General features: G+C 41.3%; 2 protein-coding genes across 3 annotated transcripts in view; one reads left to right on the forward strand and one right to left on the reverse strand.

Annotated features, from left to right (window-relative positions):
- Nucleotides 1-4,361, forward strand: part of LOC120782894 (BTB/POZ domain-containing protein kctd15) — a 28,938-nt gene extending 24,577 nt beyond the window's left edge. For both annotated transcript variants that reach the window (XM_040135039.1, XM_040126726.1), the window contains one exon: nt 890-4,361. In XM_040135039.1, the coding sequence (XP_039990973.1) occupies nt 890-1,048 (159 nt within the window). In that variant the 3' untranslated portion in view covers nt 1,049-4,361. The remainder of the gene's footprint in view (nt 1-889) is intronic.
- Nucleotides 4,362-6,237: 1,876 nt separating this feature from the next.
- The window catches only part of LOC120788586 (transcription initiation factor TFIID subunit 4-like), a 93,042-nt gene continuing 71,845 nt past the window's right edge, over nt 6,238-27,434 (reverse strand). The window contains exon 14 of the mRNA XM_040124465.1: nt 6,238-7,488. Within this exon, the coding sequence (XP_039980399.1) occupies nt 7,315-7,488 (174 nt within the window). The 3' untranslated portion in view covers nt 6,238-7,314. The remainder of the gene's footprint in view (nt 7,489-27,434) is intronic.

Below are 27,434 nucleotides of genomic sequence, written 5' to 3' on the forward strand. Positions count from 1 at the left end.
GGTTCAGTAGCCAATCCAGTGCAAGCCGCATGAATATTGCAGAAGTGGTGTATTGTCAGAGTGCCCTCTGGTTTTATTCCATCTCTACGTGTGATTGCAGGAGAGGGAGGGTTAATGGCACATGGTGCATGTTGTGACTGTTGAAGATCTGAGGTTGACGCCAGGCGGACGGATGGATGGATATCAAAAAGTGCTACCTATCTAAGACTTACTTATATTTTTTGCTGGTGATCATTTATTGAAAATGCACTGCAAAACTTCACAATTCTGGTAATGAGATGTCACTAAACTTTCCTATCATTTTTATGGAGGAAACAACTGACTGTGGTCTGATTCTATTTCGAAAAGCACAAATTACGAGTAGAAAAGTATTAATGGCTCTAAAAAATGTGCTTACATTTAGGTAAAAAGAGAAATATGCTTATTTGCTTTTTTGCTGAGAGTTAGATGGGAAGACTGTTACCACTCTCGTGGCTTAATGCTAAATTAGGTTAGTACAAAGAATGGAAACAGAGGAAAACAGCCAGCTTCTGTCCAAAGGTAGCAAAATTCACCAAAGAGCAGCTTTAAAGCTCACAAATAACTCGTAGTATCTTGTTTGATTAATCTTTACAAAACTGAAGCGTAAAAACTTAAAATTGCTCTTTTTCAGGGGGTTAACATAACATAAGCTAAGTTAGCTGGTTGTTAGCAATGGCTTTATGTATAGCACACAGACTCAACTATCTACCGGCATAAGCGTATTTCCCAAAATGTCAAACTTTTCCTTAAAAAAAGTACGAAACCTGGAACTTGCATCTCTGTCACTGATACGTCTCAGTTAAATTTAGCCCTAGTGACAGGGCACTTCTTTTATTAATGTCCTTCTCTTCCTCTGACCTACCTGCAGGTTCTGGAGCGTCTTTTCCAGAAAGGTTTCAGCGTGGCAGCGTCATGCGGAGGCGGCGTGGACTCATCTCAGTTCAGCGAGTACGTGTTGTGTCGCGAGGACCGGCGGAGTCTGTCCATCAACACGCCCATCAGGATAAAACAGGAACCCCTGGACTAGAGCATTCTGGGAGAGGGACTGCCAACACCCCAATACTCCTTCCATCTTCTCACACCACCCTGCCCTGCCTACCCCTGCCCCTTCCCTGTCCTAACAGGACCACAACCACCCCCAGCGTACCTAAGTATTAGCAGAGGCTTGTTAACCTCGCCAGCCCTGCAGAACTCGAAGGGGAATGTAGTACCAAACAAAGTGGAAAAAAGCATCAGCAACAAAAGTTTTTGATTATGTTAAATAACGCCCAAAGAATCTGGGACTGTGATGAAAACAGCAACAACTACAAATGGACTCAACAGCAGCACACTTGAACTATTTTAGCACCATGACTGGTTGATTTTTCCCTCATCTTCTTATAAAAAAAAAAGGGTTCCTGACCCTTTTGGAGGGACACAACTGCACCCCTCTTTGAACCCCGATCCACCAAGCCCCTCAACACACACACACACACACACACACACACACACACACACACACACACACACACACACACACACACACACACACGCACACACTACCCCTCTAACCCTCCTTCAGCAGTGTGTCATCCAATTCTGTGTCTGTATGAGGTCCCTGTCTTGTCTGATTGATGACAAGCCTGGCCTGCTGTGGGACAACAAAGCTTTGGCAGACAGGATGCTTTTAAGGATGACAGGAAGAAGATATAATCTAATTTTATGAATCCCTCAGAAATTCTCCGAGACCCCACGAACCTCCAACCCCATCCCACCTCATCCCCACAGGCCTAGCTACAGACGCCAGGCCCTCGCTGAAAACAGCATCGTTTGCCAAACTGATTGTTTATTAAAATTTTTCATTGTTGTTTCTAAAGTATGTTCTTCTTGCTCTTTTTGCTGTTCTTGTCATGACATGGTGTAAACAATTATTATTAATAGGATTATTTTTAATGTCTCTTTTTTCCTTTCTCCAATATGAAGGATGTATGAACATTGTATTCATTAGGCTTTGAGAGCTTGTGAGGGAGCATTTCTTGGCAGTAGCTGCAGAAACTCAGATGTCTCCAGGCTATGTGGCTAAAGCGATCTGGCTGGCAATGCATTCAGAGCCGGAAAAAGTCCCATTGTTCAAATGGGGATGGAAGAGAACCTGGATGTTTCGACATTGTTTATAGTCAAATGTGCAGCATGCATAAAAAAGTGCTCTGGAATTTGTGCTTAATAGCTCTAAAACATATCTCGGGTCTGTGATCAGATTCTCTCACACGAGCACGAACATTTGTTGGTATTTAGCGGAAACTTGAGAAAATTTAAAATTCAGGTCGAAGTTGCACAAGTTCTAAGTGTATTGCAGTTCTGTCTGTTGGGTTAGAATGTTAAAGACTTGAGGACCAACGTGGAAAGCTGACGTTTACCAGTATGTCTCGTGATCAGCAAGAGATGTACTCTAAATGCTTATTGTTTCTTTGCACTTAAACATTTCCTAGAGAGCTGTCCTGCCCTGTTCCCTTAAAACACTTGTCTGATCCCAGTGACCAGTGCCCAAGCCACGCTGTTTATCTTCTCATGTTTTTAGCAGAGTAGGACACTAAAACGTTTAAAAACAGGCAAAACTTCCAATAGAACAAATACTCTAGGTACCAAAGTAGACAAGGTGCCTATTTTATTGATTGTACGAACACGAAGACGTCATCTGTCTTTACAGTTTATAGCTAAAGAAGACACGATGCATTATTCAGAACTGTATGAAGGGTACCAAGATTTGTTCCTCTAGGCCTCCAATCTTGACAGTTTTGTTGAGAATAGCTCACAGTACCTTCAGACCAAGTTTAAGAGACGAAGTCTCTGTCTCAATATTGTCACTTCTAAGCCAAGATTATTTCAGATGCTCTTCACATGTATGTATACCAGAACCCAAAGTGAACTGTACTCCTAGCATCTGCGTGTTATTCACAAAGAGCCGAGTGGGCGGCATTTACTCTATCCTGCTCTCTTTCTTTTTGTCTTATTCTCAACATTTCTGGATCAAAGACAGAAACAAGAAAGGCCAAGTGTTCATGCTTTATATTTGTGTGTAACTTACAGATGCTGTTTCTTCCATTCCAAAAGACTGAGAAAAAACAGAAGCTCATTCTGATCTTTGTGGGTGCTGGCAGTTGTTTGAGTTAAACTGGGGTTGTTTTTATAAACTAGTTGTTCATTAAAATGGGCAGTAGTTCTTCTGACCATGTTGTCCTAACATCTGCTCTCTCTGGATGGCCGCTGATTAAACAAGGCCAATGAGCGGATAAAGATGAGCTCAGTGTAAGTGTAGCTCCCAGTCCTGCGCAGTCCCCCCTGGGGGTCTCTCTCACAATCAAGCCCATCTTTGTTCTGACCTGCCAGTGGCCTGCGCCTTTGCATACAGTCGCCTCAAAGGGAATGGTCAACCAGGCCTTTCATGTGCCGAGGCATGTTGGGCTTTTCACAGCGCTCCTCACCCCCCTCCGCCTCCCCGAAGGCTCCCAGCTCAGTGGTGCCAGTAGAAACTCGGGTTGCACCCCCTGCTGCTGTGTCATCCCCATGCCCTGGTTTTCAAAACGCCCTCCTACGCTGTGGCTCGCTGGACCGTACCGCAACAAACCAAACAAACTGATGAGTCAAACCTGAGCATACTCAGAACATACTGTACAACCAAGCGAATTGGCTCTGCTGCTGAGCCCGAGATCTTTCATCCAGTTGGTATGAAGTTTAGGAACTAATCTGGATTAGATGAGGAAACAGGGGTAAAAACGATCCATGCTTTACTAAAACCTCACATCTGCAAGAATTAATTTTTTCAGGGAGGAGGGAACAAAGTCATATTTTCTTACTGATGTGGCATTTTGAAATTACAGAATGGGCTTTTAGCTTTCGAGAGCTAAGGGGTCATGCATTTATGAATAAAGTGACCGTTCAAACCTACACATGAAGTGAAAAAAAAAGGAACAAAGATTGCAGGTATGGTTTTTCTGTTTGCAATAACCAAACCGGAGATGTCCCTTTCGACTCAGCCTAGATATGGAACCTTCCTAAACATGTTCACACATGCCGCCCTTTTCAGATGTACTGTTCAGTGTTCAGCCAGTTCACATGGCATTCACTCCACCTCTGAGGCAGGTCAGCTGTACAGTAATTGTATATTGAATTATCAGGACTCTGGGTTTTACGGGACCCTCGTGTTTTTAAGAGACCTCTTAGTCCTCTTCATGAAAAGAATGAAAAGAATTCAAAGCATTACATTGTGTACATATGGATTAAAACATTTCAAAGGGTATAATAAGGTGCAAATGTATATTATTTAAAGTGTTTAAAACAATTAGACTGTGGTATTAAAGGGCATGTGTTCATTTACAGTGTCTCCATTTGACTTTTCTTGCATATTTGCGATAATAAAAGGATGTACTGTATATATGATGTGTGTTGCATTGCACTCATGTTGCTTCATTACCCTTAAAAGGGGAGGACTAGGTTTGGTTGTAGTTTGTTACCTCTATCATGCAAATGCTCACTGTTTCTTGTACTATTGATCATCTTCAAAAGTGTTTATCGCTGATGACGCCAGCTTGAAAAATGTATGCGGTTGACATATTTGGGAGGTGGAATCCAGTGTCCTGTAATAGCAGTGATGAAGCCTGATAAATCTCCCCAGCCTACTGTACTCAAGCATATGTGGGGAAGGTCGTCTTCAGGGCTAAATCCAGATCAGCAGTTTAAAGCTGTAGAGGAACTGAGGAATAGGCCAAGATCTTGGGAAAAAACCAATATGCTCCCAAACCCCAATATTTTGCACTGAGTTAAATGGTTTGGTCTTTTCAAAAATGCTTCTGCTTAATTAGCAGCAGAAACCTAGGGGGACTTTTCATAGTTGAGCAGCAGCGCTTGACTCAGTTTGTACTTAGCATGAGCAATGTTAGAAATGGAAATGAAGCAGGCTGAATTAGTAGTTGACTTTGGTAAAACTGTCTGCAAAAACATAACAGCTTATTTTTTCTTTTGAAGAGTAAGGAATGAACAGGGGGAAACATATTGCTTAGTTATTAAGTCATTTTGGAATAAAATTTACATTTTTTGAAATTCCTGCTAAGATTCCCACCTACAGACATTTTGGTGTGCATGCTGTTAGAGTAGAAGAGCAGAAGAAATGGACAAATTCAGAATCTTCTCAGTTTAGTAAACAGCTTATTTATTCCTTTACAAAATAGGTACAAATACATAAGTATTGTTTTTTCACACAAACATGAAATTTTCAAGATATGTACAAGAGTTTTACCAAAAATAACGTGGTTCTAATAAACACATAGTTTTGTAAACAATATTTACAAATCATCCTTACATGAAATGTTATTTCCTCCGCCTGTTTACATCAGTAATAGTGTCCTAATATTTTGGCTAAAAAGCTGTAGTAGTAGTAGAAATGTCCTCCTGTGAAACCACCAGAAACCATAGAAATCATTATTAAAATCATTTCAAATCACCACAATAGATATTGTTGTGCTTGTTTTTAAAACATGGTATTTTGGAGATAAAATTTATGAAAATGTGTTAAAGATAAAAGCCAATCCCAAGAAAAGAAAAAAAGAAAAAACAAATATATTAATTGTTAAAAATAAGTGTCTTTTGACAGAAATTGACAATACTGTTTCTTACTTAAAAGATTCATTTCTTTGCTATAATACAGTGACAGCTTTCAGTTGTCAAGTAAAATAGATATTAAAAAAAGTGCTGTCAAAATGTACAATGCTCAACAATTGTTTCAAATGTCACCCATATTTAAATAAATTTCAGTATGACAAGAAAAGCTGCATAGAGGCCAAGATATTTAGTTAAATAGAAAAAACATACAAAAACATAATGGACAATATTACATTATACAATGGATTGTAAAAAAAAAAAAAAAAAAAATAGAACAAGGCGACAATGTATGAGAAGATGTAAAAAGCAGGCGTTTTGTTCCAATCCTCTCTTCAATCAGTAATACAAAGAGAGAAAGACATGGGAAAAATATAAATCAATTTTAGACTGGAATCATACAGCTGCACCCCTCCACAGTTACACACTACTTTACAGCTGTGATATTTCATTTTGCATCAAAATACAAACAAGTATAAGGGCTGAGCATTAAAAGTCTTCATGAACTACCTTTGTCATTCAGCCATTACCAACGTAGGAGGGGGCAAAAGGGGGCTCGGGGGGGGGGGGGGGGGCTTGAGAATAGCTGAAATCTCATTTTTTCAAACATCATCAATGTGCAGACAGTGAGAGGGAAAGATAAAGGAATGTCTGTTTTGATCAGAGGTTTCACTCTGCCACACCTACAATATCAACCTCTCTAAACCAAAACTTACCTTCTTAAAAAGGTATGTTGAAGAAGTGGGCATGATGGGACACAACTTAGAAACATCTTGTTATAAAAGACACTGTTCACATTATGTGTGGATAAAAAAAACATACAAGGGTGATCAATCAGAAACTGCGTCATAGTACGGGCTGTTGTTTTGTTGAATGACCTCTGCGCAAGGGTCAGGGAGACTCTGTCTTGTAACAAATACACTGCAGGTGAACTAAATATGTCTAAATTTGACTCATTCAAAGCACATGGTTTTACATAACAACAGGTTTCATAATATTGACACGTGTTATTCCTTTTCTTACAAAGTGTTAAAATTATACATGCTGTAAAATAATTCAAAAAGAACTATTTACATGTAAGGAAATTGATCGCGATGCTGTTATCTGGAATCATGTTTCAAAATGATGTCTCAGTACAGAAATCTGGAAAGGCTCATTTATTAAGTTTAGCTAAACTACATTCATTGAACTATGTTCAACAAATAGCTTGGGGAGAATATCGTAGGCTGTGTCGACATGTGAATATAATTCTCTTCTCCAAAATAATCCTGACTTTGAGGTGGATCATTGAAGCTATTGCCAGTGATGTCAAATAAACAGCTACCCAACATACATGAAACAAGTTCTGGGTCTAGTCCTGTGACATAAAAACATTGTTCCTCTAACAAATCCAACTTTAACACAAAGAATTTGATATGGCCTTTAAACTGAATGATCTAACTACATACCGTGAGGCTAAACAGAGAAGACATGGAACAACATTTTTATTTTTGTACATTTTTTTCCTCTCTCTGTCTCTTTGTCTTCTTATTAAAAGCTACATCAAACATCACTACAGTACATATGGAGACACAGAGCTGAAACATTAGACCTGATCTGAAGGCACGTGGCTGGGAAGGAGGAGGAGGAGGAGGTTGAAGTGGCCGCTGAGCGGAGCAGAGGCTACTTGAGCAGGGCACGGTAAAGGAGGAGGGAATGGGCGGTCTCTCTCTCCTGCTCCATGTAGAAAATTAAGTCCCTGAGGTTGACGCGAGTGATGCGTTGCCGTGTGTACTGGCGCGATGAGGTGGATGGGACGGAGGAGCTGGCCGGGGAACCTGCCGTGCTACCTGAAACCTGCAGACAAAGAAGGGGTCAGAAGGTGAGATGGCGGGATACATACACAATACCTTAACACTTTCCACAGCTTTCAAGACTTAAAGTTTAAAACAAACAAAAAAAAAAAAAACAGCATTCACATTTGCAATTCTATATTGCTTTTTAACATACCACAACAATGATTCATCCTATTGCTAGTTTGTTTTCAGCAACAGCAAAAGTGCTTCATACTGCAACAACAAAAGGCCCAAGGTAATGGGGGTAAATGCTTTTCAGCTCTACAGCATTCACTTCATTTCTACAAATATCACAAAAATTACAATTTATAGTCATGGCTACTAGGACATGGCAACATTTGTAGCCATGCTAGCAGCATGATTCTGGGGATGGCAATGTCAGTCTGCCAGCAGGTCAACGATTTTGGTCCAGAATTAACCACATCAACAACCATTTGATGGATTGCCATGAAATTCTGTACAGACATTCATGGTTCCCAGACGATGACTCCTAATAACCTTGGTGATCCCCTGACTTTTCCTATAGTGCTACCACAAGGTTGCCATGTTTGGTTTTGAGCGAAATGTCTGGACAACTATTGGATGGATCGCCATGTAATTTGGCACAGACATTCATGTTCCCCATAGGATGAATTGTAATTGTAAGTTTGGTGATCATGTAACTTTTAGTGCCACCCCCAGGTCAAACTGTCAATTTGACCTTTGGTTTATGACAAAATACCTGCTAAACCAATCACGTTCCCATTAGTCTCCAGTACTTTGTGTTTAGTGTTAATTGTCCCATGTCAGCATGCTAACACACTACACTAAGATGGTGAACGTGGGAAACATTATACCTGCTAAACATCAGCATGTTGGCACGACGATGTTCGCATTTAGCTCAAAGTATCGCTGTGCCTAAGTACAGCCTCACAGAGCCTCTAGCATGCCTTCAGACTCTCTGTCTTGTTTCTGTCCAATTCTCAAATTCTTCCAGACAAGGATATGATGGATCTGATTTTCCATACTCAGGGACAGAAAGGAATTTTCCAGCTTTGAGCTTTCAACTGGCCAGTGGCTATCACTACTGCTAAAGAGACTTACAGCATGCTAAACCATGTTTTTAATGTGAACTAAAAAAATAAAAAAACAATTGTGCTCTTTATCAGGGACCTTAAATGACTACTATTTTGTTTGGGTGCGCTTTCTTTATTTTCTCATTTACTATGTGTGTTTTACACTTTCTCTTTCAGGTAATTTGTCCTCACTTTGTCCCGGTGTCGCAGTCGAAAGGATAGTTTCCATAGTGAAACACAACAGTGCTTAGAGTAAGCAGCACTATGTTTCCCATTCACTGAATGAAGTAGTCATTTTTCAATGACAAACACATTGACAGTATCAATATTAAGGAATGCTGTGGCCCCCAAGCAAGTTTACACCTCCAGTTCAGAAAAATAATCCCTCTTGCAAAGCATGAATGAGATCAAAAAGACACACTAATAACGTCCAGATCTTCAGGTGCAGCTAAGTGTTTTGAGACTTTATTCTTAACTGGCTGAACACAAGACTGAGAAAAATGCTGGCACCATGCTCTGATGGCAAGTGAAGCCATTATTTTTATTTAAGTGTGTTTTATGGCTCTTTACATCGCCTGGAATATGAACAGATTTTCCCTCTAAATAAACAACGCTGCTGACATAGATCTGAGTTGATGTCCCACTCTGAAATGGAGCCCTTGATGTTTGTATTTGATCCAGGAAAAATGAGAATGATAAAAAAGGGAGTGTATACAGAGGCTGATACAAATCAAGAGATGCATTTACATTTGTAAATGAGAAACACTGGGAAACAAATCCAGCAAGTGCCCACTTGAACCCAGGCAGAGAGAAATAAGACAGACATTCCAGTCAGGAACACCCTCTCACAATTACATTGATTGCACCACTCTGTAAACACACAGTACAGACAGGCCTTAAATTGCAAACATATGATGGGTATGAATTTACAAGAACCAAACCAAAGTCCCTCCAGCACTCGCCCCCTCATATGCTTGTCTTTGTGTATACTGTATGACGATGCCATGTCTCAAATTTCCCTCTGTACACTCTCTGACCCCGGGACACTGGATGAGGAGTGACGATAGCCAGGCCACCGTTCCCACCAACTTACCTCAACCACATCTACCATCTCTTGTCAGTTATACTGACATGCTGGGAGGGAGTTGGGTTGAAGCAGTGAGTACATCCAGCTCCTCGTCACCCCGGGGCACACCAGACCCTCACTTTGGGGAACAACCCTGGCCTAATCAGGTCAATCATGGCTGACCACATGTGAAAGATGGGCCTGCCTACTGCCATGCCAATTACTGCCACTCACAAGTAAGCCCGGCGACAGAGCCACAGATTTTACCAATCAAAGCCATCCATCCACCTGGGATGGATGTACAGTAGTCGCCACAGGCAGTCGGTGCTGGGGTGGTGCCGTGGCCACAGTGCGTGATGGTGGGGAGGAGGAAGACAGCGGGTATATCCAGACATTGCTGCCCAGGTAGTGTGCCACAGCTCACAGAATGCCTCATTCCTTTCAGGGAGAGGGGCAGCCTTAAGTGATCCAAATACTGGCAGAAAGGTCAGCGCTCATCCAGGAATACACTCAATGCAGCCTCTCCTCTTCCCTCTGTCTTTATGTTGTATGCCCTTCACATGAAGAATGCCAACAACCCAAACACTGGTATGTTGTTGTTACCGATGGAGACCGATCCCTCTCGTCAGTGCACGCAGGAAATCATGTTGTGGAGGAGTGAGCGGGGATGGGAGGGGTAAACACCAACACTAACCAAAGCAGATGGCTGAGTGTCAGTTAAAGAGGAAAGCGAGACATCAACGACCACGCTTTCCCTGTTGCCAGCAATTACACAGTAATTGTGTCTAAAATTCATTGAAAAACAAAATGGCAGGCTTTGTAAGGTCATGATAGATGAAAAGAAAAAGTGAGAAGACAAGAAAAAGCAGGAGAGCAGAGTCACAAGGAGAGAGAGAGAGAGGGGGGAAGAGCAGAACTGAAAGTCTCAAAATCAGCTTGGCTAAGAAAGATCCATGAGGCAAAAAACAGCATCTGTCATTTTATCTGTGATGGGCGCTTGGAGGCATTATGTCATATGACATATCCATCGTACAGAACGCGCAGGGATACTTCGATACATCTCTTCAGACATTTGACTTGTTTGGATTGGGAGACAGAGAGAAAAACGGGGGGGGGGGGAATTGAACTTGAGGAGAGGAGAGCAGAAGAGGAGAAAAGAGGAGAAGAAGCTCATCTGTTGTAAGCCTCTTTGTTGGCTCTGGTCTTCAGCCACATTCTGTTGACATACGTGACACAGTGGCAACTGGCCACACATTATTTTACACTATTTCACTCCCAATTGTTTCCAACAAACACATGTGCATGCACACGAGCAGAAAGAGCAAGGCGGAATATGTTTTGTGTAGCAGAAAATTAGTGTAACACAGTACATACAGACAGGTGACAAATTAAAGGAAAAAACAACATAGAGTGTTGGGGAACCATGTGCCGCCAGAACAGCTTCACTGCTCCTTTTGATGATGGTGGTGGAGAGCGCCATCTAACACGTCAGTTCAAAGTCTCCCATAGGTGTTGAGTTGGGTCAAGATCTGGTGACTGTGGAGGCCATAGCATAATATTCAAATTTTCATACTCATCAAATCATTCAGTGACCCCTCATTCCTTATGGATAGGCGCGTCATCCTGTTGCTCCACTCCAGGTTTTTCCTTTAATTTGTCACCTGTCTGTATACATATCTATAGAAATAATTTCCTAAAATCAGCTGGGAACTGTTAGTTATTAGCAAACGTTACTCAAACAAGACTAAAAGTGCATTTTAGTTGGGGACTATTTTCAGCAGCAGATTAGAACAAATTTGATGCTTTAGTGAGTATTTACAACAGCAGGATGATATGTGGGATTGACACAAAATAACCAACAGTACTTTGTGTGTATGGCAATTTTAGTGTAGTGTCCACATTCAGAATTATTATTATTTGTTATTGGAATGACTAGGCCAGCTTTGGTTGACCACTTCATCCATTGTTTAGTACATCAATGATACTCAGACATCTGAATTTTTTTAACAGAGAGACCAAGTACCAGGTCACACCTTCATTTTCTCAGCCCTCTGATGAACAGCAACATTCGCTTCAACCTTGAGAGGACTAAAATTAATTCCTATTTTGCTAAATTGACTTTTGATTAATAATGCATTCACCCTCTCTCTCTCTTTTTACTAGAGCTTTTGACTCCCTGTCTCCAATTGTGCAGCGGCAGCAGTGATGCTTGTAGGTGTCTTGAGGAATTTACATTTAGTCCTTTATTGTTTGAGAAAGGGGAAGGGAGGTTGGGCAGGAGCGGTGGTGGGGTTCTTGATGATCTGTGGCTTTGAACCCTGAATGGCACCTGTGCCTTGATGCTGGATCCAATATTGGATTTGGCCCAGGTCACACCTTAGGGCTGTGGGGTTAATGGCCCACTTTGCCAGGCACACAGAGCTGCTTGGCCCTGCACAGGGCCAACCTGCTGTCTCAGCACTCCACTCCTCACAGCTGAAGTTGCAGACAGGGGCTGCATGGTGCGAGAACACACACACACACACACACACACACACACACACACACACACACACACACACACACACACACACACACACACACACACACACACACACACACACGTGTACTGTATGTACTAGTATGTGACAACACAGTTGCTAACATACTGTGTCAACTAAAACTGCAACATGGGGGAAACACATTGCTCAGCATTCATGGTGAAGGATAAAGACTAGCCCCGTGTTGGTTGAGAAATAGATAAGCTGCTCATGATGCAACATTACTCTATTGTTGTTATTACTTTGATGCTGAAAAGTCTGTTCAACGTCTGATGTCTGTGCTTCAGGCAAGGAGGACATATAAAGCACAGCTGAGACATACTGTTGACAAGCTAAACAAAGAAGTGAAGCAAAAACTGAACCAGGTGGTGTTTTATGAAGTTAAAGCCCGAGTGGAAATTAACAGCAGCCACTTGTCAAATATTGATGAATTTCGTACAGAATGCTGGTCACTTTGTCAGGTAGCAAGCAGTGATTTCACTGATGTTTGCTGAGTGCAACTGGCTGGTAGAACCTCTAAAGCGGCTTGCAGGTAGTCAGGTACTCTTGATTGGCCTCCTCTCATCAGGAGAACCTGACTGACTGACAAACTGGAATATACATGCTAGATGACTGAAAGACTCACTGATGTGTTGACTGACAGACTAAAAAACTGGCTGTTTGGCTGGCTGGCTGAGGGCCTGACTGACTCACTGACTGGCTGACTAATTTACTGAGTGGGGGACTGACTGACTGACTGCCTGGTTGACTGACTAGGTGCCAGGAAGCAAAGCTTTCCCACATGTTCTCCTCCACGCTGCATTTCAGTCGGGGAACGCTGCCTCGTCCCTTCACAGTGTTTACAGTGTGGAGCCCAGCCGTGGGAGTGCAGCCTCGCTTCATCTCCACACTCGGCCTGAAACGCCTCTCCTATGGCCGCCATTAATCAGCAACAGAGACTTTCTCTCTCCCTCTCTCGCCTCTCCCTCTTCTCGCTCCTCTACGCCCACAGACATGCTGGATGAGGCCATTTTGAAAGAGTTAACAGATGTCGGCTGATTTGCCCCAGGCTTTCTGACATTGCCCAAGTGATGTATTTGATGTGGAGTTTATTCAGCTCTAATAAACGTATAAAGAATTAGAATAATAATTCACAGATGTACATACCCAGATTATATGCCGGAGCCTCTCTTTGAAGCAGACAAAGCAGCCAAGATTAACAGAACCAGGGGAAAGGATGAAAAGGGTTTTGGTTCAGTCCACCGATAAATCAGAGAGGTCAGGATGGACTAATACCACAGCTTTATGTTCATGCACCAACATAGACGGCCTTTGTTCCTATCACAGGTTCCTTTTCTGTGGTAAAGACTAAACACGAAGCTGCCATTGTCACTGTGGCTTTTAAAAATAGAGCACATTGAAACACATTTGCCATATCTGTTTTTTCTTGTCTCATATGTGCTTTTTTTTTTAAATTTGTCATGTTGTGAACAGCAGAGAGAAAACTGAAAGAATAAAGGGGAAAATACAAAGGGATGAGAGTGAGGTCTAGCATTCTGATCATGGCAAAAAAAATGAGGGAATTAGTTTCAAAACAAACAACTTCCATTTGCTTCACAACTAAAGAACAACAAATCTCAAAAATGGCCAGTTGCTGAGCATCTTAATACCCACATAAACCATAAAAACAGCTACACAGCTCCATGGCAATGCATAGCAACCGTGCAGAATTTCAGTCAAGGAGAAAGAAGGCAAAAAAACACCTTATTACTTCTAACTCCTGCAAGCCATTTTGGTCTCCAAAGGTTTTAGAGTGCCGCAGGCCATGTGTCTGCAGTGTTTCGGGAAATGACTTGCCTTCGCACGAACACTGCTATGTTCTGCAGCACTGCTGCCCCCAGCATCCCCGCTCAATTTCTGTTTAACCCCTTCCTGCCTTCCCTCACACTGACTCACTGCAACAGAGAGCTCACACCCAGCACAATACTGTCACATTGTTCAGCCTCCCACAAACCAAGGCAAATCAGACCAGCTTTTTCATGAGCTAACACATTAACTCTACGTCTAATTTGGCTACTTAAGCATGTGATGGCTCTTAACAAATATGGTGCAGGAAAGGCAAAAGGTTACATGGGGCAGAGAAAGATGAAGCAAAATGCCCCTTCACCATTTCACTTGGTCTACAACAATGTGCGACACAGTTTGCACACTTGAGTGTGTATCAACGTTGGATTAAATCTGCAAACTCGTTGACACAACACATAATTAAAACATCTTGCTCGAGGTCAGGAATTTTCTAATTAGTAGTGTACTGACAAAGCTGCAATTCCATCGCCATGAGTTTCAAAGTCCACAGGTTACTGCTAAGATGAAAGCTGAGCCTGGAGCACTATTCTGCAGGGCTGCTCATACAATTCCTCAGAAGACAGTCACAGGGTCACCAAGCTAAACAGTGTGCTGCACCCGGAACCTCGCTTCCAAACAAAGAACTTCAAACTTTCCTGCCTGGAAACACAATCTTGCTTTTTTCCCCCCTCTCTCTTTCTTTTCAACCTGAGAGAAACAAAAGATTGTGTGAAGGCAAGCAGAGAAAGAAATCATAACATTGTTTTTAATCTATTTAATTAAAATGCTCTAAGCCTGGCTAGCTGAACAACTTGTTAAATAGTGCAAAGGCTTTATTAGCTGTGTCTTTGTAGCTTAAGTTGGCAACACCACTTAGGATTGTGTGTAATAAAATTGTGTTCACATATTGGTTATTACTGGCTATTAAATGAATAAAAAGTCCTATTGTCTACAATCAGAATAGTACAACAGTGCAGCAGCTAATATCACAACAATCCAGATGATGTTTTTGTTGTTGTTGTTATTGTGATTTATAAATCAGCTTTATTTATCTGAAGATCATGATCCAATCAATAACCTACCAAGCAATGTGCTCAGTGTCTTTCCTCTTTGGTGTTTTCTATGGAGAGAGCAAGAGTAAGTGAGAAACTGCTAACAGCCTGCCTGATAACCTGGACAATTAATGCGGGCCAAGTGTCTTTGGCTACATAAAGAATCAGAAGTAGAACTTTTTCAACATTAAATATTCAAGGCGTTTCATATATAAAATGAACCCAATTAGAGTTAAAATAGGAGAAGTGTAATGAGTCTCAAGTCAGAATGCTTGTCTTCAGAACTACTCACTAATGAGCCCTTGTTGGTTTTGCACACTTTACTTTCAATGGTGTGGCACTGTCATTTCTGCTGGATTTTAATTTTTAATTCCGGTTGAATGAGAGGGTGGTGACTGAGTTAATAATCAAGGCACTGGGGTGTTTTGCAGCCGATGGATAGCTGGGAGAAGTTGCCAAATGAGGCTTGTGGTCCGCCCTTTGATGTGTTTTCGAAACGTTCCAAATAGGAACAACCAGTTAACAATAGCCTATCAGTTCAGACTGGTATCGAACATAAATGACCACACTAAGTGGAACGCATCCTGCAAACGGCCTAATTAGGGAAAAGAGCAAGCTAGCAAAATAGCATGGCATCGGATAACACAGAACCCGAGCACTAACAGACACTGACTTGAGAATCAGATAAGAGACCAAACGGCAGCACGACGGATCCCGCTACTCGGCAGACTCAGTATGCCGAACTGTCAGTCTTCACATAAATCCTCATATGAGCAGTCACACATTTCACTTACAAGAAAACTAACGCACCAAGGGGCCACAGTAGATATGCAGATGGAAGAGATAAGAAAGCACATTTACGGTGGTGGTTCACACTATGAATTGGTCCTTGATCTCAAATTGACATAAATGGGCCCATTTTTGACATCATTTAGCCACCACAGGCTCAGTTCCAGCACCGCTGTCACTGGTCCCCATGCACCTGATGTGACGCCTGCGAAGCATGAGAGGCAGGAAAACTGCTGTCTGAAGAGCAGGTCTGATTAAAATCCAGGCTCTTCTGGGGAAAGTGTAGAATTTCATGTTTTATATAGATGGCCCAGAAAGATGAACCAAAACTTTACTGGAGGATTTTTTTTTTTTTTTTTTAAAGAGAGCTTCTGTGTACATTTCTGACCCTCAGTGTCACTGTTGAGCTGACAGACTGAGAGGCTGACAGAGTTTTTACAGCTTTTCAGAAATAAATGTTTCCTTTACCATTCTGTGCATTTATGATGTTAGTTCAACTTTAATATAAGTACACTACTTATACTACCATTACTACTAGTTCATCTGAAAAACAGAGAAGTCTAGTTATTCCACAACATGGTACATTTGGCACAGCAAGGTCAGAATCAAAATCACATCATATGCTGTCAATTAGGAATCTGCGGTGGGTTGGGGGTAAGAATGGTAAGCAGTATTGCTAAATTTGGACTCAGTTAAGGAGTTCTCCATTACAGTTTTGCTGGCACGTTCCTGGAGGCCTCAGTCCTCCCATCAGATTCCTCTTCCACAGGCCCAGAAGGCTTCCTTTCTACCTGCACAGCATTTTGGCAACCTGCTTTATTATAACACATACAACAGCATCATTTTCCAGGCAGCTGTGTGTGTGTGTATAACGCTTATCTACATATTGACTCGGTTTAAATCCACACCCTTTTCTGCCATAATAATTACACATCTTGTAAAAGGAAGTACTCAATTCTTCCTGAACCTGAGGCGGGCAGCTGCAGGAGTTGCCTACCGGCGCCCAGCAAACACACCTCCGGCGCTGCCTGGTATCCAAACAGCTTCAGTGTACACCCACAGCCATTGCCTTCCATGTCGAAATGGTGGCTTTCTATTAGACTCCAACTGAACAGAAAGCGCCAACAGAAGCAAGGCTAAATGTGTTTCTATGAATTGCAGGAACAAAGCAGTTGGGATAGGTCGGACAGGTAATAAAGACAGCAGGGACCTCTTTTATAGTTGTCAACAAGTCAGACCACACACACGCATTACTGCACACATACAACAAAGAAGTGGTGTGTAGTGACACAGACCAGCCGAGGAGGTATGTTTACATTTTGTGGCTCTCTGGACCTCGTTGTATTTGTATATAAAAATCTCTCCAAAAGGCCGGGCGTGTCTTTTTCAGCCAAACCACATTTATTGCTCAGAGCTGCCATGACATGTAATCAGAATACTGATGTGGGTGATAGAGACCATATCTGGCTATTCACAAGTCTTCCAAAGTTCTATCAGTGGAGGGCGTTCATTAGTCCAACAAATACATAATTTATGCAATCTAAAAAATACATGTGATCATGAATCAAAACGGGAATGAGAGACACAGAAACATTGAGGCTCTCTGGTGATGCCAATTCTTTGTTTCGGGAAAAGCGAATAGAGGTCAAGTGTTGGGCAGCTGCTCTGACAAGCACGGCCAAATGCAACATCGTTGTTCTGCTTTTTAGAGGCCAAACCAGAGCCATAGCTCATAATGCACCGCTTGAAATTAGCAGGAATCTGTGGTTGTCACAATTATTTTTCTCTCAGACAACACTGACTTAGTGTATCATTATTCAGTGGCTTAGTACACTCAATAGACTACATGCTCACTGACAGCAATGGGAGGACACAACATTTTCAGCAACACATATAAAACAGCAGTGGAGCCAGTAGCCTTTATCCTCTCCCCATTCAGGACTGATAACATTCATGTGCATGGTGATGTCTGAATTCTGCTGAGATTATTTGTCAAAAACGCCTGAATTTCACAGTTAATTGGCCTCCCTAATTAACACAGGATGTCTAATTCCCATTGCAGTCAGTGTGCTAAATGGTAAAGCTTTAGCAAGCGGATGCAATTCCTTTTCGTTTGAGCAGAGAGACTCCCTGTGCAAGCTGAGCTACACTGTACATTACACACTCAATGATCGATTCTAAATCTTAATTAGGGAAACGACAAACAAGCAAGGACACTTAATGAACTGTGTACCTTGTCAAACAGCTTTCTGATTATATTTATTGAGATATATGTTAAATGTAATGATTTGGGCAATTAACTGTGGACCCCTCTGTAATCTCCGAGGGACATAAAGGGGCCAGGAAGGCGAGCACCAGGGCCACAAACCTAATGGAAAGCAGCTGACAAATATTTGTCATCCCCAGACTGCTGAAACAGGCATCAGCAGCTCAGACGACCTTGTGATCAGAAATAAGGATCATGATGTCATACAAGGCTTGTTTCTGGCACTCTCTGCTTTGCTGGGACCTCATCCCATTTAATGAGCTGAGATGTTCTGCAAAAACAATACAGAAACATAATAAAAGATATCTAAAAGTGGGCACAGTCTTTATTATCAGCGCCTTTTTTTCATGGCCATCCATTTCTAACTTTTTTTCTAAATTGGTCAAATGGAAAGCAGTGAAAAGCGAGGAAAAGTGCGACTTGGATTTAATATTTTATAATTGCCAAGGGACATTCTAAGATCAATGAATTTTTGCCCGGGACGCACATCAGAAAGAGATGTACTTCAGTCTTTTTAGGGAACATTGGTCTATTTAATTCCAGTGTCTGATGCATGTGAAATATGCCTTCCATGGCCTCCTTCTTCTTCCCCAGGCACTGCTGCAGGCAGACATTACCACTTTTAATGGGCCGCCATGAGAAGAGGCAAGTCAGCCAATAACCCATCCTCACTAATGGATCGCTTTGTTTGTTCTCTTTCACCATTTTCTGAAGCTAATTTTAGATGTTCTGTTTTTCTGTTAAAAGACAAAATAGAGGACACTATCACAACAATATTTTTGTGCAAAACAATGAAATAAATGGTCTTTAGATTGAATGACAGATACGAACTGTATCATTTGAGCAACCCATTTACATGGACCATCTCTGCTGAGTAAAGTAGCTGGTGGTTGGTCCAGGTTATGAGGGGTAGCTCAAGTGTAACTGAAAGCCAAAGCAGGACCTCTCCCAGTGGGAGAGTGAGAGAAAAAGGAACTTCTGGGGCCTGCAGTAAAAAGCTTAAAGAGGGGAATAATGAGGGGAGTTAACAGCAGTAGTTTTTAGGGGTGGGAATGATCAACTCACTGATATATTCACTAGAAAAATAATCTGAATTTAAACTTAACAGTGTCGCCAGAAAGCAAAAACTTTGGCTATCGCTAATAAAAACAAATATACATTTGCAATTTACATTTGTGCTTTACAATTACACTGTCATCTGTTGCTGGGTTATGTGAGTGGTTATATATTTTTGGTATACACAATTAATATTTTTCTATCATACATGATCAATCAATAGACATTTGAAATATTCACTACATTTGTTGAATGGCACTTCAGGTTTTTTGTATGGCTTTGCATCACTTACACATACTTTGTTCTACCTTTTATCACTGTATACTATTATTGAAATACCAAAGGTTCACTTCCAATGACATTCCCACATTCATTATTAAAGACATCAAAGTAAATAGTCAAGAGGGAGACCTACTGCAAAAGAATGCGTGTAGGTTACATAAAATCCTCTTTTTGACAGAAAAATTAAAAATGCAACCTGCTACGGATCAGTTATGATGCAGTAAATGTACAGATGGTGCTCAATTATTTACTGTTGAGTTTTAAGCAGAGAACTGCTGCTTACAGGATGCAAGCTATACACCTCCAAGATGAAAAGTCCTGAATCAGATTCTGGAAAACTCAAACTACTCTCTATGTTGGCATTTCTGCAATCTAGTTGTAGTATTTTGCCTACTCCATACATATTACCACCTCTCATCCACCCTCCTTGGCATTCTTCTGCCCCCCTGCCAGCACCTAATGAAAGATCTTTTCCAGCTTTTTCTCCATTCTTTCCTCGGGCTCAAACCTTGACAGCTGACAATGGAGCTGACATAAAACTTAAAGTCAAAGGAAAACAAACTTAAACACACAGCGACAAGAAAATGCACTACTCTCTGAAAACAATCAGAGTTAAATCTAACAGCATTGCAGGAGGTCCTATATATAACGACAGTAAGTCACACAAAGACACAGGAGTTTCTTAAGTGAGCCATAACAGAAAGAGCTCTCCGGTCTCTCCAGGGCTCCTACATGTAAGTTTCAGAGGCTCTGTGTTGACAACTTCATTAGCAGCACCCGGGCTCTAAAACTCTCAAGTCGTTCAACAACATTATCACATGCTACGAATAAGAATTTGGAGGCCCAGAGTTTCCATCTCCTCCAGGATAGAGGCACAGAATGGAAACTCAGTGATCGAGGCGTTTTCTTTGCCTGTCCCTATGTGGTGAAGGCGTAGGATGAGGAGAGTGGGTTTGCACTGTGCGGTATAGCACAGCATGGGGCCCAGGGTGTTAGGCTGTCCCCATGTCCCTGGCCAGCAGGCTAGCTAGAGAGCCAGCCATAATCGACCCGCCTCCATAGCAGCGAGGTGGAAGGGGGGGAGGCAGCGAATTTCATTCTTCAGAAATTTAATTATATCAAGATTAACAAGGGAGGTAATTAATTTCTTTAAGATGGGTATCTTTTAAGTGCCTGGGGCTCAACTTTGTTGTCAAAACTGTATATTTAACCATTATTTCAGGGCAAAGTTTTAAAGGCAGAAATGAGGGGGATCACTACTTTTCCATGAATATGGATATATAGGAGCTTCTTATCTAAATAAGGAGATTAAAGTGTTAATACTGACGTGTATTTTTATGTACATTTATAAATGTAAAGGTTATTTAGGAATTATTCAAAAATGGTCTGCATCAACTTCATTTAAAATAATTGTTGAATGGACTGTATATTCGTGAGGCAGGATTCAATAATTTTAAGGATTTTTTTTAGCTTGAGCTTAACTATTGTATTCTTGTGACTCGACCTGCCCTAGATGGGCATACCAGTTTTAGTAGAAGCCCACGGTTGAAACCGTAGACCACTGTGTAGACCATGAGGCCGTCCTGAACTTCAAACTGTCTACGGCATTAAACCAGTCCTTCAACAGTGAAAAAAAAACAAACATTACAACATTTTCAGGAGGGAGTTCTAACATAGAATGAAACAGAATTTTAATCAAATTCTCTGTAAGATCAGGATGCTTAAATTATAAGACAGTCAAAAGCGGCCCCAAACCTGTTCGTTGAAGTTAAGTTCATAAGATAACTAGCCCAGATCCCCTTTAGCTATCTATATGAAAAGGTTTACAAATGCTGTCAAAAGCATGAAAATGTAATAAATGTTTTAATCAAAAAATGGTTCTAACCAGTTTTTTTTTTTTAGGCTTTAGTGTAAGTGTGTAATGTTTTGTCTTTTGAAGGTGACTTGAGATTTATTTTGGTCATGCAGACTGATTTTCTAGTTTGGAATGGCGCACCGTCAGTTAAATACAATTTATCAATATCCACTGATTTATCAGTGTATAATACAACTGTATCAGATAACCTTATAGAATCTGTGAATTATATATGCTATTTTATATTCTATATATATTCTTTCATGGTCTGACTGGCATATGGTGGAACTACCTATAAGATGTAGGAATCCTCTCTCCATCACTGACAATGTTTATTTACTGTCTTATTTCTAATTGTGACTTGCTATAAACTTTAGCCTGAATGACCTGGGTGGTGGAACATGGACTGCCTGTGTGTGTGTGTGTGTGTGTGTGTGTGTGTGTGTGTGTGTGTGTGTGTGTGTGTGTGTGTGTGTGTGTGTGTGTGTGTGTGTGTGTCTGTGTGTCTGTGTGTGTGTGTAAGCCCTTTCAGCAACTTTAAGTGAATGAAGGGATTAAAGCTAGTGATGCTGAGTCTTGTGGACAGTTACCATATATTTAGTATGCCATATACTGTAGTTACCAGGATCTATTTTGTTCTCTCATTCTATACATACAGTATTTCAGTTTATGTGCAGTGTCAAGAACTGACTGGTTGGACAGAGTGGACAGAGACAGTAGAACAAAAAGGCTATTCAGAGATTTTCTTAAATACAAACATTCTGAACACCATTTGTCTACGTCTTGTGTCCTCTCCTTGAAGATTTTAATTTGAATGGTAAAACAATTTGCAAATGTATTAACAACTCATTAAAAGCCATAATATATTTTAAGACATACTGTAGTGTACACAAAACATGAAAAACATTTGATTACATATCAAGTTTCTGTTTCTTAAACTGCCCAGTATATTTTTTAGAAAAATGTGCTTTTTATCCATGTTAGCAGTATGGCTCTATGGATGGCAATGCCGGTCTTTTAGACTTTGTTGAGACTACGGGCAAATCTGATTTGTTTCTTAGATCAGATCTTTAGGACAGACTGTCCCCACTGTTTTTTGCAAGTGATCAGATTGGAATTGTGTGTCCAGACATCACCAACCTATCTGCATGGGTTGATGTAGTAACAACGTAGGCATAGCTATACTGGTGACATGGCTTTCCTATGGTGAAGCCTCCCCCCAAGGTGCCAACATGCAGTTGATTTCGGCATGTGCCCACGGACTGTTGTTCTCGTATCCTCCATAGCACCAAAACACTATGCTCTCTAATACTGCTCTGATCAGTTTTTTGCTGTCCTGACTAATTTGAATGACCTCCTGACTTCTCCTGTACTTTGTGTTTAGTGTTAATTAGTAAATGTCAGCATGCTAACACTCTAAACTAAGATGGTGAATATGGTAAACATTATACCTGCTAAACATCAGCATGTTAGCATTGTGATATAAGCATTTAGCTCAAAGCACTGCTGTACCTAAGACTCACAGAGCTGCTAGCGTGGCTATAGAATTAGTCTTGTTTGCATTAGCATTTACTATTCATGTTGACATTTAATTGGAAGTTGACGTTATTTGAAGTTTCAGCTTTGATTTACTTCTTTATTGATCCCTTACTTCCAACATACTGTATGCTTTATCTTGAAACACCCGTTGCTGCACCTTTTTACAGCTCTTACTATAATTGTGTGCTCCAGATCTCATCTTTCCATGTCCTGCTACATTGCCCTGTCTATTTAGGCAGAGGATTCCTTAATCCATATGCCATATGAGTTTATCTCATTTTTCGGATTTCTATCAATTATCATTGGTAAAAGCAATTGATTAACATTTGCAACAAGCTTGTTACACTTTGTGTTGTAGTACTTAACATATTGTGACATTCTTCCAGTATGTGACTCTAATTGATAATATATAATATACTGTATATTCAGTATTATGTAACTGTAATTTAATCCTATTGTTAGGTTCAGTTGAAATTGCATCAGTTTCAGGTATCTTAAGTCATATTTGGATCTATTTATGACGTGTTTCATATTTTGTACAAGGTGTTTCAGTACAGATTTAAATGGATGTGGATAAATGTATTCCACATAACTGAAGAAAAAATAAATGTATTTATCTTTTCACACTAATGCTATAGCTGCCTTTAAACGCTTTAACCCATAGTCTATAGTGCATTAACCACTGGTGGGTACCACAATGCTCTGCATTGTGCAGGGGAGGAGAAAACTGGCAAAGTGCAATGTGTTAAAGTTCTAAGAACGCATGGCATCCGGCCAAGGAGCCCCTGTAACCATTCTGAAGACTCGACTCTGTCTCCTTTGTGTCCTCGCTAGAAATACACAATTGCCTTGAGACATAAAGTTAAACTAATATTACAATCTTCTTGACATTATGAAACTAATAGCTGCCTTTCTGTGCCCTCTTTAATCATATTTATGTAGTACACTCACCAAGAACTTTATTAGGAACACCTGTAGACCAGCTTATTCATGCAATTACCCAATCACCCTATAATGTGGCAGCAGTGCTATATATAAAATCATCCAGTGACAGATCAGGAGAATCAGTTAATGTTCACATCAAACATCAGAATGGGGAAAAAATGTGATCTCAGTGACTTTAACTGAATGATTGTTGGTGCCCAACGGGTTGGTTTCAGTGTTTCTGAAACTGCTGATCTCCTGGTATTTTCAAGCACAACAGTCTCTAGAGTTTACTCAGAAAGGTGTGAAAAACAAAAAATATCCAGTGAGAGGTAGTTCTGTGAATGGAAACACTTTGTTGATGAGAGAGGCCAGAGGAGAATGGCCAGATGAATCTGAATTTCTGCTGAGGCATGCAGATGGTAGGGTCAGAATTTGGCGTCAACAGCATGAATCCGTGGGCCCAACCTTCCTTCTGTCAACAGTCCAGGCTGCTGGTGGTGGTTTCATGGTGTCTGGAATGTTTTCTTGGCACACTTTTGGCTCCTTAATACCAATCAATCATCGTTTGAATGCTACAGCCTATCTGAGTATTATTGTTTCGACACAATTTACCATCTTCTAATGGCCACTTCCAACAAGATAATGCACCACGTCACAAAACAAAAGTCGTCTCAAAATGGTTTCATAAACATGACAATAAGTTAAGTGAACTTCAGTGGCCTCCCCAGTCACGAGATCTGAATCAAATAGAACACATTTGTGATGTGAGAGAACAGGAGATTACCTGCATGAATGTGAAGCTGACAAATTTGCAAAAATGACGTGATGCAATCGTGCAAAAGAATGTTTCCAACATCTTGTGGAATCCATGCCACAAAGAACTGAGGCTGCTTTCAGAGCGAAGGGACGCCCTACCCAGTATTAGTATGGTGTTCCTAATAAAGTGCTCAGTGAGTGTATATAGAGAAGAGGAACCCACACAGGAATCCTTATGTTTCATTACAGACTGATCTAAGTCAAGCTGAAGTCATTTCAGTCTACCTCATATTCCATTCTGCATTTCTTTAGTGGTGAAATAAATTTATAAATGCAACAGCTAATCAGGGATTAATATCAATGCACCCATACAATTTAACTGAAGCCTCTATAGAGCAGAAATGGGCCTCCAAATGTTTAAGGAAACTAAAAAAAAGAAAGGTTAAGTTAGCTGTCTTTTCCACTAAAAGTACCCAATGTGTATATGGTTTGGACAAGAAGCGGAGTAAGAGGAAAGTAGGAGAAAGAGAGATGCGGGAGGAGGTTGTAGTGAGTATTGTGTACTCGCACATTACTGCCACTCTACCAGCAACCAGGCATGACTTTTTAACCAAATACTATTCCCAACACACTCTGGATAGAGAAGGGGAAAAGACGGAAAGGAAGAGGAGACAGGGGGAGGAGGAGTTAGTGGTTTCCTCCACAGTGTCCCCTCTACTAGCTTTCAGTTGGCCATCTCCTTCTTAACCAAACAGCCTGGTTGGTCCTAGTCCTCTGAGTCCTTATGCGCCCCTCTGGCTCCGGAACCCTTGTGGTCTGTGAGTTTCCTGTTTGTCTGGTTGAAGACCTGGCCGTTTTACTCCCAGGCGGCACATTGGGAGGGACGCAGGAAGAGGAGGTGGAGAAGGAGAAGGAGAGAGCACAAGAGAGAAGGACAGAGGGGATGTTGTCGGGGAGAGAGCAAAGGGAGAGACACTGAACACTCCCGAGTTGGGATTGATTTACTTCATTAACCGAGATTACAAGTTTAACTTACAAACCAGAGGTCAAAATTTCTCATTAACAAGGGGACCGTGGAGAACCTCGGGGCTTGGAGACCACTCTTATTACTGACTACACATTTCAATCTGTCTTTGATGTTCCATGTCTGCCTTTCTACCCCCTCTTTCCCCCTCCTATTTTTTGGCAGCGAGGTTGATTTTAATTGTAGCTATAGAACAGAGCATAGTTTGCCTGTAAGCCAGCCTCCACATCTGTAGTGAGTGCAGCTTTAGTGATATTGGGTGCAGTCCATAGCTTGGGGCTAATTTTAATGGTCCCCCCCCCCTCCTTCATTGGAGACTCAGATTGTTTTCCACGTGATTCCTGTTAATTTAGCTGGAGGAAAGGGCATCAGTTTTCCTTGTGCTTTTCCCCCTCTCTCCCCATGCCTCTCACTCTATTGCCTCACTCCTTCTTTCTGATCTACAGCCTCAAAGAAAGAAGGTGAAATGAATTCAAATAGAAAAATAGACTGTGCTCACTATTAAATCGCTTGCCTACCTTTGTCCCTTGCATTGCGCCTGGTCAAGACAGATAGGAGGAAGGCAGTGTGGCTGTCCAAACCAGGGCAATTTAGCTGCTATTGTCGTTTTTACGTCAACAAACAAAGCTCTTCCTTTGATGTGATAAATGGCGTAAGTGCCTGGATGATAACTCTGTGCTCGTAAATGTGTCAAGGATGTTTCAAAGCTCAGAGCATGTTTAACACTGCAGGACATTGAGCGTCAAGGCAAATTTTATATCGCAGAACCCTTAGTGCTAACCCTACATGTACTGAAGAGTCTCTGTCTTTCGTAAGTTACTGTAGCAACACAATTTAGTCAAGATGCACCAAATGTGAAAAGAAGAGATCATAACACACAAAAATCAATGGAGGGAAATGAAACAGTAAAAAGTAACAGTCACATCATGTTAAAAGTGTGAAAGGACTAAATATAGAGAGGGTGATGGAACAATCATTGTGAATGTAGCTCTATTTGACAAACTGTTTCTCATCCCTGATACACTGAGCTAAAATCCATCTTTATCTCTTCTACATACAATATACAATAACTGATGTGGCTAGAGAGGAGCACAGGACTGGAGATTTTATACAGTCAACCTATGTATACCTAAACTGTTTCCACTTGTAACTGTTGAGTTGGAATTGCTGTTCAGTTGCAGCAGCACTATATAAATGCTAACATTTGAGCAGCAAAATCCAAAGAATTAAAGAAAAATTAGAATCTAGCCGTGACATACATTTAATTTGTGCATTTTCCATAGAGGCGTATTGGTTTTGGTGCCCAACAAGAAAACATAGAATTAAGATTTCCTTTTTCAATAGCTTAACGCTTTATAATCAGGCATTAAAGTATTAGTGTCCACATCTTCAAGGTAATATCTCGAGGGCAATGGTCATTTGTGCCTTCGTCACATTTCCATCCACCTTCAGCTGCCTTTTGTCCCAGCTCCTCATTCCTCCACCTTATTCAAGATATCTCACCCTTGACTTTTTTGTGCTGCACTTCAAAATCCAATGTGTGCTGATTGGAGGGTTAGGGCTGTAGGATGGGGAGTAGTAAGCTGGAGGGGGGTTTTTGGTGTTTGTGGCTGTGCAGTGACCCACCACTGGGGCCACAGCAGGCCCTCTTCCAGCAAACCAGCCAACAGCCCCAGCCATGGGCTCCTTGGAACTAATCCACCCTGTGGAGCCCTGTAAGGCCCCCTTTGTTCCCTCCTGCAGACTAGATCAGGCTGGAGACAGACACTCCAGTCTTGACTGGCTATCAGTTTCACAGCCCGTGGCGATCCACATCCAGGCACAGTCCCAAGCCCGGCCAAGCCACCATCAAATTAAAGGTGGGTGAATGGGTGGGTGGGGGGTGGAATGAAATTGTGTGTCACCTGAATTCCGTT

This window comes from Xiphias gladius, chromosome 1 (genome assembly GCF_016859285.1).
Source record: "Xiphias gladius isolate SHS-SW01 ecotype Sanya breed wild chromosome 1, ASM1685928v1, whole genome shotgun sequence".
Taxonomy (NCBI): Eukaryota; Metazoa; Chordata; class Actinopteri; order Istiophoriformes; family Xiphiidae; genus Xiphias; species Xiphias gladius.